An 11646-nucleotide genomic window follows, 5' to 3' on the forward strand; every position below is an offset into this window, starting at 1 on the left:
CTAACCTGGGCCTGCTTCTTGCCTTTCTGCACCTCAGTTTCCCCAGACAGGTGTGACTCATCATCAAAAACGGCAGGAGACAAGGCCCAGGGGCTTTCAAGTCACTAGTGGTTCCATTTAGTAGATGGCTGTGCATTGTTTCAAAATGGTACCCTAGTGACTACAAAGCCCCAGAGCCAGTACCATCAACAAAGCAATGACAATAGGTAAGCACCAGACCTCCTGGGAGAGAGGAGAATTCTTGGGGAGAAAAGATGAAGACTTCTTCCTTTTCTGCTAAAGACTGGTTGATCTGGAATCATGGTTTCTCCAATGTTATAGTTATCTTTGGGACTGGTATGAAACTCTTCCACTTCCAGTTAGTCCCTGAGCAGTTTTCTCCATCTGTTACAAACTTATGTACTCAGCCCCTAATGGTTCAGAATGTAGTAGTAGCTTGCTACTCTGGCCACTTTGGTATTGAAACAGAGAATCTGTTTCAGGAGGCCCTCAGAGAGTCCAACCTTGCCCCCAGTCAGTCAGTCATCCTTCTCGGGTGACTGTTGAACCTCTGATGAAATCTTACTTGTGATTAGGACTTCACTTTCTTTCGAGGGAGTTTCTTCCTTATCTAGATAACTGTCTATCAGAAAACACTCCCTGATCATCTGAAATTGTAATCTCTGGAATTTCCACTGCTGGACCTAGTTCTTTTCCCCTAAAACTATTGAACTTCCAGTAAGTCTAGTCACTTTTCCACAGGGTCAAGATTAAAAGACCAGTATTATGGTTCTAGCCTTGGGTCATATTATTTTACAAGCTATATAGCCCCAGTTCCTTTTTCTTCCCTCATTAGTTAAGGCTTTAGGTTTACTCATCCTTCTAGTCCCAGTCCTCTGGATAGTATTTTTAATTGTGTTCTTCTGACAGTGCAGTGACCGACTGGGGTCTGGCCAAAGCAGATAAGAGCAGAAAGCAAGCATCTTTAGATTTTTTTTTTTTTGCTTTGGCTCCATAGCCCCAGGTATCTTTTATCCCATTTGCCCTTTACCCCTGCTCTTGCATTCCTCAGAAATAAGAAAGTGGTGTGTGATAGTATCCTTCTTTCAGACTTCAAAGACAAATTTCTATCTCTTGACAAGTGAAGAAGTTTCTTTGGTTGGAATAAATAAAATAAAAACAGAAAAAGCCAATAGGATAATAAATCTTCTTGCAAGAAGACTATATAAACTCAGCAAATTTTTTCAGGGAGTGGTTGTAGCTAAGTAAGGCTGTCTTAAATATCAGTCAAGCCCCCAGGGCAAGAAACTAAGAACTTGATAAATACATCCTGGCCAGTAGGCAAGTGTGAGTGGTCCCTACAGCATCCTTGGAGGAGAAGTTTTATCCCTAAAGCTACTGCTCTAGACATAGGTATTCCACTCACCCCAGACCACTTCATTGCCTTTTTCCAGAAGATTCTGAGAAGTCTTGTCCCTTGAGTATTAGTGCTGCCAAGGTGAGTAGGAAAGGCTGCTCCTCTCATTCAGCTGCAACATACCCAGATCTGCTGGACAGGTGATCTACTTTCCAAAATAGGAGGATACATGGCCAGGTTAGTGTTCTGGTCTCTTCAGACAAAGCTGTTGATGAGCGTGTGCTAGGTTCCAGGCTGTACCAGGCTTGGATGGGCAGGAGCCAAGCCACGGGGATCACATAAGCCCTACTCTGAAGGGGTTTAAAAGCCTACTTAATTCAAGGCCAAGGAATTCTACAGTATCACTGAGGTAGGAGTTTGGAGATTAGCTTCACTAAGGAGCCAGCATTTGAGCTATTACAAATTCAATGTGATGTTTCACAGTGAAAAGGGATGATCTAGGCTCAAGAAAACCCCTACCTCCCCAAATTCTTGGAGTCACGATGGGTATGCAGTGTTTGGGATGAATGCGTCAGAGTATGAAGGGTACAATAGAAGATCCCAACTGGAGAGGTAGGTTGTCATCAGGTCTTGTAGGAGCCACCACCATCTAAGGAGAGAGCTAACATCAAGGACATGATATCCAACTGGATGTGAAGACCTCAGTCCACTTTGTGGGTGTATACTCTGAAGACCTGACTTAGATTTTTATTTTCAGTTAATTCTTCTGTTTTTTCCAAAATACTCGATTTGAGTTAGGGTAATAGATTAAGAATAGGAAGTCCAGGGTTGGACTATTGGTATAAATATGCAAGCTATTGCAGGGAATCTGAGAATAGATGGGATTAGCTCAGGCTAAGGTGCTGTGTGCATGTGTGTGTAAGAGGGCAGTTGGAGCCAGTACGTGGTGGGCCATTAGTGTCAGGTTAGAGTGTAGACTTGAGTCTGTAGCTCTTGTAGAGCAGGGAGCCAACCACCAGAGATTTGGGATGGGTGAGTGATTTCTTTTGGCCATCTCAATTAAGGCATTTCACCAGCATATGAATGTATAGGAAGGAAGCCAAGTGCATTCTGTGCTTCCCCCACCATAGCACAGGCTACCCTGGCTCTATTCCTGAAACTGTATATTGTAAGGGCCAGCAGTGCATGTGTAAGGCTGTGATCCTGCAGAGTAGATATGTCGTCTCAATGAACATGAAGGCTTCAGTCAGCCATCTGGACATTAGCTGTGATATCTAGAGGGCTAGCTGCTTTTTCAGTTTCATCTGACTCTTCTGCCACCCTGAAAACACAGATGTAGGGTGTGGGACAGTGAACTGAGAAAGAAGTAAATAAGGTTTTGGCCTTGGCCTAGCTCTTAACTGACCATGGTTCTTGCAGAGTGTTTCCTCTTTGGGCTTCTGATCCTCTGTATGTGGCACTGGAATAATGTGCCTCTATCCTAGGACTGTGTTGGGGATCCCATGAGCCGAACAATGGGATCTTTAATATGCATGTCATGCCTGGGGGAGACCCTCAAGTCAGTGCTGTAATGAAGTGGCATTTTTATGTTTTCTAGGTGATTTCATGGTCACCACACTTTTCTTCAATGTGAGCAGGCGGTTTGGCTTTAACATCTTTCAAAACTATGTCCCTTCTTCTGTGACCACGATTATCTCCTGGGTTTCCTTTTGGATCAAGAGTGATTTTGCTCAAGCTAGGACCTCTTTAGGTAAGTGGGTAAGGTAGACATCTATCTGGGCACAGGATCGCCTTCTCAGGGGTTCTTTCAGCAGTGTAATCAGTAGCTGTCCTACCTCCACTCTTGTGCTTTCACAGGGATCACCTCTGTACTCACCATGACCACACTGAGTTCCTATTCCCAGAAGAATTTCCCACGTGTCTCCTGTATGACAGCCTTGGATTTCTATATTGGTGTCTGCTTCGCCTTCTGCATCTGTGCTCTGCTGGAGTTTGCTCTGCTCAGTTTCCTGATCTACCACTACATGAAAAGCCGCACTTCTCCAAGAGTTCGCCATGTATGAGCTGGGTGTGGGAGTGGTAGCAAGGCTCTGGAGTAAGGAGGCATGCAAGTGAGGGCACTAGGACTCATGGCACATCACTGTGATGGCCAGCTCACAGTGATGGGGGATAACCTAGGGTGTTGTGGGGAGTCGAATAAACTTTCTGATGTGATGATGGGGATTCTGGGGGGCAAAAACGATGTGCCAAGGACAGAATCTCCAGAAACTCCTGAGTCAGCACCTAGGCTTGGCTCATCTTTCCTTGACTTTTTCCCCTTCTTTCTTCTCCATTTCAGCCACCTACCCGTGCACGTGCCCTTACCCCTCTCCGTGCCCGCGCCTCTGCCCACGCCCGTGCCCGCCAGCAGCAGGATGTTGTGTGCGAGATCGAGGACTCCGAGGAGGACAGTGATGAAGAGGAGGGCCCATCTTGCCCCGCTCAGCAATCCCTCCGCCCTGGTCGCACCCAGTGCCCTGGCAGCCGCTGCAGGTTGTGCAAGTACTTGTGCATGGCCCGCAGTTGTAAGGGTAGTTTGTGGCAGCAGGGCCGCCTCTTCATCCACATCTACCGCTTGGATAACTACTCGCGAGTTATTTTCCCAGTGACCTTCTTCTTCTTCAATGTGATCTACTGGCTTGTTTGCCTTAACTTGTAGGTACCAGCTGGTACCCTGTGGGGCAGCCTTCCATGTTCCCCAGGAGGTCCCACACCCCTTGCCAAGGGGGTTGGGGGAAAGCAGCAGCAGCAGTAGGAGTAACTAGAGAGTGTCTTTCCTTCCCCTGCCTGACCCATTCATTGAATCTCCTTGGCAGCCCATTTCAGGTAAAATGGCCCCCGCTCTATTCCTCGAGGAACACTGTTGATGCTAAGCCTTAAAAAATTCTAGGCTCTCAGTCACCGTGCCCATGTATGAGCGAATTAACTATCTCCCAACAGTGCTGACACCCATTGCCCTTTTCAAGAATCTCAATACTGTCTTTATAGTGCTCCAGGCCTAGCTCTGGCGTCAGCCTCAAAGTGCACAGACCAGCTGCTTGCCTGTTTCTGAAACCTCTTCAAGATGCTGGGTAGCAGTATAACCAGGTGGGGGGGGTGTGAATCCTTAGGTCAGATTATTGTATTCTTGGTTCAATCTCCCTGCCCGCCTTCCGTACAGATAGACAGACACTGGCATTATCCCTTTAGGAGGGGTGGAGCCAGCAATTTAGCCTCTTTGGGACAGTATCCCTCCCTCTGCTGCTGTGACACCTCCTCCCCCACTCTGCCTCTGTCCCTCATCTGCACTACCAATTCAATGCCTTGCATCCAGTGGGTTTCTATTTTTGTGTATGATAATAGTGATAACCCCCTGCTTTATATGCCATCTCCTTCCTCCTCCTTTACCCCTGTAACTCTTATTGTAACTTCCCCTAGTGACTTTTCCCAGCCCTGACCCAGGTGCTAGGCCATGGTGACTTCTTAGGGCCAAGAAACAAAGAGGACTCTGCTCTGCAGTGGGCATTACCTGCGTTGATTGGTGCCAACCTATGGCACAGCATAGAATTTCTGCCATTTCTTCGGCCTTGAGACCCAGAGCCAGTCCATTCTTATCCCCGGGGCACTCTCACAATGACAATCAATCAATTGAAGTCCCTTAAATTTATATAGCACTTTATCTATTGCAAAGCACTTTTTGACAAATTATTTCTATTTTGAACCTCATAATAGCCCTGTGATAGATTCAGGGCAGGATTCTTATCCCCATTTTTCAGATGAGAACCCTGAGGCACAGATTTCTATGGGACTGTGGATCTCACTGGAAACTACACAGGAGCCCACTGTCACCTTCTAGACTGCATGACAGGGCTAGGCATCTCTGTTCACCATGATTCAATTCTATAGCCTCTGCTGGCACCCCAGTGGCAGGGCCCAGAGTGGCAGCCTCTCTTCAACATTGGCATGCTCAATTTCTGGGCCTTAGGTGCTCAGACTGCCCCCAAGATACAATCTTTCCTGGATCTGGTAACCCAGTGAGATGAATTTGGACATGCCCCAATGCTTGTATATGCTAAATGAAATCTGTGTCTGTATTTTATTGTGGGGGGGGGGATTGGGTAGGGGATCCATCTGCTTTTTGTCACCATCACCTGAAAAGGGGAAATATATCAATAAATATATCAGCAAAGCATGCGAAGTGTGGCTGGTTCCTGTGGCATTTAAGTCTGTTTTCAGCTCAGGTTTTAAATCTTAAACAACCCAAACCTTTGTCTGTCTCCCTCTCCCATCCAAGGCCTCACAGACCTACAAAGCATGCACATGTACCTGCTCTCTGTGCAGAACTGAAAGGAAAAGAGTGACCAAATGGGTGGCCTCCTTTTATTGATCATCTTACCTGCGTCTAGGCCTCTGGTCCTCTCCATGGCTCTTTTGCTTTGGCCATCATTCTAGCCTCACTTACTCAGAGCTAGAATGTTCCCACAGGCCAGCAGACTCAGAACACTACTCCCACCATGTAAAGATGGAGATATTGAAGCATCAAGAGGAGTGTCTTGGTTGATATACCCTTCAAACAAAATGTCTCTAAAGGTATATTGCGAAGTGTTTGCCTTGGCACTCTGTGACACATCCAACTCTAAAAGAACTCAGAAACAACAAGAACCAAGGAGGAGACAAAAATGGCATCTGAACAACCAACATGTTGGGTATAAAGTTCTTGAAATAATAATCAAACACTTTCCCTATAAGAAACCCACATGTCTTTACTGTGTATTTTCTGAGGTCCTAGCCAATGGCAAATTACAAGTAACAATTTAGAACAAGGCAAATAGCTCCTCATTCTTATTTACATTAGAAAGATGCAGGGGGAAAACAAAAGGTAGCCTGGCTCCTGACCAATGAAGACATGTAAATTTGTGAGCACTTATTTAAATGCATTTTGAAACAGAAATAGTGTAAACCAGATTCCTTAATTACACTGCAATAAAGAACAAAAAAAATTCCTACCATTTGTAAATTTCAAAATAAATAAATAAATAAATAAATAAATAAATAAATAAATAAATAAAACTCATGGAAACAATTCTTTTAAAATGAAGAAATTAAAAACATAATTGGGAACATGATATCTAAAAAAATAAAATTAATGCAGAAAAACTACATATTAAGATGCATGAGATGCAGCTAACACTGCACAAAAATTAATAATTTAAGCATTTCAATTACAAACAGTAGGAAAAAAAGGAGTTAAGGATTGAAATCTAGAAAATCGAAAAAAGTATAAAGACACATTATATCTTAGAAAAATTTTGGGGAAAGATTGAATTTTAAAATAAATAGTGAGAGAAAAGTAATTGATCATTTAAAATAAATAAAACTGGGTCTTTACCTCTCTATATCAAAATTATGGATTAATCAAAGATTTAAAAAGATTTTAAAGAAACCATAAGACAATATGAGTGAATATGTTTATATTCTTGGGATGGGAAAGGCATGAACTAAAACACCAGTAACTCTAGAGAAAAATATTGAAAACTTTGTTCATACTAAGAATAATAACAAAAGCAAAAGCAAAAAAAAATGCATAGCAAAATACTGCCACTGGTTAGTTTTTCTGAGAAGAAGTCTCTGAGAATGATATTGGCATGCAGTCAGTTGATTGTGGAGCTCTTTTTGGGTCAATGCCTGTGTGGGAGAGTGAAGGGAGCAAAGTTAGGTAGAGAAGGAATTGGCCTGCAATGCAGTCACAATAAGGGACTTAGCTGAACACATGGGAAGTTCTGGAGTTGGAATGGGCCTTCCAAATTGTCACAAATCAGGGCAAAGGAGCTGGGCCTGCATGCTCTTACACTGAGCAGTCATTGATGTGAGCTTGAACGTGGAAGGGACAAGAACTTGTGTATGTCCAGAGAATTGAGTCAGCTGAAGACTGTCAATCTCCAACAATCTTAGCAGCTGGAGAAACAAGAGCTTCTATGGCAATAACAATAACCATTTCTTGGAGGAATTTCTGAAGCCAAATTTGCCTTAAATTCTCCAACTTTTTCAGATGCCTACTGTGTGACAGATGATTTTAAATACAAGATAACATGTAATTTTCAAAGGATTCTGTAAATCTCAGCAGAGGAGCTGTGCCATCTTCACTCAATAGCGATTTCTTTTATACACATTTCTGCAATTCCTTTGAGGTAACGTGTATAATCTCAGCTGGCTGAGAATTTTCTCCTTCCTTCTGATGCATGTCCAAAATCTTGTGTCTCTGCTACCCTCTACACGACCGAACATACCTGAACACCTCTGTAGGTGCCATTAGGCACACTGGAAACAATCGTTTTCCTGTGGGACAGACACACAGACAAAGACACAGTAGAAGGATGGATAATTATTTTTTTCTTTATTAATTAGGGCACACGTGTCAACCAAGAAACCATTTTTCACCTACGAGGGGGCTCCAGCTTTGGGGGAATTTAGCTTTCTCCACAGCGATTTCCATGGTCTTTTCTCATTCACCACTCACAAAGGAGGCTTTGGGTTTTGACCACCTAGGTAAGCTGATTCATCTGTGTGTTCAGGGGCCAGATTCCAATAAGACATCCCACTGAAATCTTACTGTAAATATTGGGCACTTTTAGAAACCTTCTCTAACTGCAGGGTTACATCCCCAAACTGGTAGATTATGGGCCGAATCAGGCTCATAGGCTCATCTGGAAAACATAGAGTTTATTGAAGATACCCAGGAGGCATGACCAGATGTCTAAAAACTGTTGTCCAATGTCAACTTTTATGTGGAAGGGGCTGTTGATGTAGGTGGGCAGTGGGACAGGAGAGCCAGGGGACTTCAGCAGGGAGTATAAATGCTTTATGTCTGGGGGCATAAAGACAGATTTTGGGCTATTCCACTGGGAGTGGTCATAGCCTTCAGAGGAGGCAGCAGTGATGAGCTGGTCAGCAAGCCAGGTTCCAGATTTGGACAGGAAGGCACACAGGATAAGACCAGGGGAAGGGCCCTGTCACTTGGGAAAGTGTTGAGACTGGACAGAAACACCAGCACCGTGGCTCTCAAGGAACCCTGGGAAGACCCTAGGTAAATAATGGAGGCAGACAGTATCTGCGTTGTCGCCTTCCTTCCTTAGGCCTACTTTTAGTACCTTGACCACAGGGTCCCTCTTTTTATCGCCTGAGACGCATCATGCAGTACTGAGAAATGATTTACAAGTCAGGTGGTCAGCCACAGGCTGGGACGGATGGGAACAGCATGGATTCCAGATGAATTCCAGATGAATCTCCGCCCTGTCATTTACTGGCCATGTGGTCCTGGGAAAATTACCAGGCCCTGTGGGCCTCAGGTTCTTCACCTGTGAAGTAAGTGGGTCTGATGCAACTCAAAGCTCCTAGAATTTGAATCAAAGCCCAACTTTTTCCTTCCCAGTTGCTTTTATATTCAAACCATAATTTTCATTCGAGTCCCACCAAACATCTAGCCCTCGCTTAGAACTGTGCAAATTACACTCAAGACAAAGTAATTAAAAAATCTTTTTAGTGCACTGTATCTAGCTTTCCATGGCCAGGGAAAAGAATGTCAGTCTGGAGGCTTCTGGGAACCACTTAAAAGGAATATCACCATATTTCTCCACAAAACCTTGCAGATGATCAGTATGAAACATCTAGTTTGTATGCTGTCAACTGCACTGGGACAAGAGTATAGGACACCGTCCCTGTCTGTCCCAGATGGAGATTGCTCTCTGGTTTATCTACTATCCCCAAAATAACTGCTAAGTTTGCAGTTTTCCATTCCAGGCTTTTCTGTCATGATCCCAAGACACATCATCTGCTGACCCTGGCAGTGGCCACCACCCAGCTTCATTACAATCAGCCCCCACAGAGGGAAGCACAGTTTCCCGAGGCCCCAAACTGCCCTACCTCAGGCCATCGAAACTTGAGTGCTCTCCTCTGGAGCCCACCACATCTTCCCTTCTCTTACTTGTTCTGTAGGACTTGGGGGACACCTCAGCACCTTCCTTATATGACTGCAGCTCCTACAGGATCATTCTATGAGTGGGTGTTTCCTGCTTATCTTAGTGTCCCCACCACTAACACAGGGCCTTCCTTTGAGAGCCAATGCCTAATTAATGATTGTGTAATAAATGAGTCAGTGAGCAGAAGTCTTATTTATTCAAATTTAATTTCTCCTACATTCCCCCCCTTTAATTCTCCCTCATGCACTCCACCCCACTTCCACCCCTGACCTAGAGATGCTGCCGCTTTTCCCTACAACTAGATCTCTGAAAGCAGAGCATCTCCCCCCACGTGCTCGCAGTGTGCACCCGGGGCCCGTCCGGTGCACCCGGGGTATGGTCCATGGCTCCACCTGGGGCGCGAACCCAGGACCTTCTGCATGCAAAGCAGACGTGCTAACCACTACACTATGGAGCCACCCCCCAACATTCATTTCTTAAACTGGATAAAGAGCAATACATTTATGACAAATTTCATTTGTAAACTTAGAATTTGAAGTTAAAGACCTTTTATTACTAGGAATTTGATGTGAAAAAAAAAAACAAAAAGGAAAAACAATCTCCAAACCACCATTATAGAACAGGAACACAAAAATGTTATATACTTAATCCTCCCAATCCCCATTGTGCCTCTTCACGACTTATAACAGTGACTGATTTCTTCAAACACAGAATGAAAAATCTGCCTCAGATTTCACTTAAGGCAAGTCGCTGGATGTGGCCCTAGAATAGGCCCTGGTCCTAGCCACTCCATTGAACCCGACAACAACTCTGGCTTGGGACCTCATTTCTTCATCTCTCAAAGCCTCCTCATAACAGACAGGAAAGGCATCGGGGGTGGTATCATTGATATTGGCCAAAATCTCTAGGAGTTTCATTTTGCTGGTTTCAGCATGGGCCCGGGGGCCCCACAGGAACTCGTACTGAGCAGGATCACTGTTAGGTACCTGTCGGTACTCCAGATACTGTTCCTGCACCCAAACTTTGGTGATGAGCTCCCTTGGCTCCCCATAGATAAAATGCTCTTTCCCATCATACACCCCCATAATTCTCAGCACTTCCCAGATGTGCTCCTCAGAGGAGCGGTTGCCATCCATGAAGATCACACCCAGAATATGTATCAAGAGGCCAGCCTTGGGTATGCTCTGCTCATCACTCAACATCTCATTGTAGGTGAGGCCCAAGGTGTTGACCAGGACATAGGAGTGGTTGCTAGGGTCCACTTCCTTCACATCAATACCAAAGACCAGCTGCATGCACTCAGAGGCTTGGCTAAAGATCTTAGGAAAGTGATCTTGGTACTCTTTGATGACACTACTCAGCATTTCTCCCTTTGTGATTGGCTCCTTTATTCTATACTTGAGGAGCAGGAAATTCACCAAATTAGACACCTTATGATATATGGCATCTGTAAGCAAGGGCCCAGTGTCTGACAGGGCCTGCAAAGTGCTTGGATCCTCCTCTTTCTGGCTGCTGGAGCCCTGATGTGATTCGATTGATGGAGTGACTATCGCAACACTGGGAGAGACGCAGACTCTCTCAGGACTCTGCAGGGGACTTGATCCCCCAGCAGCAGCAGAAAGTACCTTTATGATGCTTGAGATCGGATAATAGGAGCGGGACAAAGAGGAGGAGGAGGAGGAAGAGAAAGAAGAGAGGGAGGAGGAGAAAGAAGAGGAGGAGGAAGAGGAAGAGGTGGAAGAGGTAGAAGAGGAAGAGGAGGTGGAGGACGAGCAGGAGCAAGAAGAACAGGAGCAGGAGGAACAGGAGCAGGAGGAGCAGGAGCAAGAGGAAGAGGAGGAAGAGGAAGAGCAGGAGCAGGAGGAAGAAGAGGAGGAGGAGGAGGGAGAGGAGGAGCAGCTGGAGGAGGGTAAGGAAGTATCCTCTTCCTCAGCCTCAGGAACCTCTGCATGTGCATGGTCCTGTGCCTCGCTTTGGGACTGAAGGCCTTCCTCAATCGTGTAGCGTCGTCGCTTCGGAGCTCGATGCATGATGACCCGTGTCAGACAGCCACAGGTATGTGGACAAGAGGTAGGTGATGGAGATACACGAGCCTGGGGGAGAGGCAATGTGAGTGGTCTCAGCTGAGAAAAGCACTCTAGGTGTTTCTGACAAAGGCAACTTACACGTCTCCTCTTTAGCGATGCTCTTGGGCCTCGCAGGGGTCTCTTCTCCTGGGAGGTCTGTCCCCTAAGATCTTGAATGAAGAAGTAAGACAGCTCCTCAGAATGAAGACAGTACTCCCAAGGTTGTGGGGCTGACAGTGGAGTGGAGTGG

General features: G+C 45.3%; 2 protein-coding genes and 1 non-coding gene across 3 annotated transcripts in view; 1 reads left to right on the forward strand and 2 right to left on the reverse strand.

The window, feature by feature from the left end:
- The window catches only part of GABRE (gamma-aminobutyric acid type A receptor subunit epsilon), a 20527-nt gene extending 14979 nt beyond the window's left edge, over positions 1-5548 (forward strand). The window contains exons 7-9 of the mRNA XM_039873945.1: positions 2934-3086; positions 3194-3393; positions 3675-5548. Coding sequence (XP_039729879.1) covers positions 2934-3086; positions 3194-3393; positions 3675-4034 — 713 coding nt within the window. The 3' untranslated portion in view covers positions 4035-5548. The remainder of the gene's footprint in view (positions 1-2933; positions 3087-3193; positions 3394-3674) is intronic.
- Positions 5549-9713: 4165 nt separating this feature from the next.
- On the reverse strand, positions 9714-9787 carry TRNAA-UGC (transfer RNA alanine (anticodon UGC)). Its single transcript has one exon. It is a non-coding gene; the product is annotated as a tRNA-Ala (tRNA).
- Positions 9788-10067: 280 nt separating this feature from the next.
- LOC120611507 (melanoma-associated antigen 10-like) overlaps positions 10068-11646 on the reverse strand; it is a 1907-nt gene continuing 328 nt past the window's right edge. The window contains exon 3 of the mRNA XM_039873954.1: positions 10068-11074. Coding sequence (XP_039729888.1) covers positions 10068-11074 — 1007 coding nt within the window. The remainder of the gene's footprint in view (positions 11075-11646) is intronic.

The sequence above is a fragment of the Pteropus medius genome, unplaced genomic scaffold, assembly GCF_902729225.1.
Source record: "Pteropus medius unplaced genomic scaffold, Ma_sr-lr_union100, whole genome shotgun sequence".
NCBI classification, from domain to species: Eukaryota; Metazoa; Chordata; class Mammalia; order Chiroptera; family Pteropodidae; genus Pteropus; species Pteropus medius.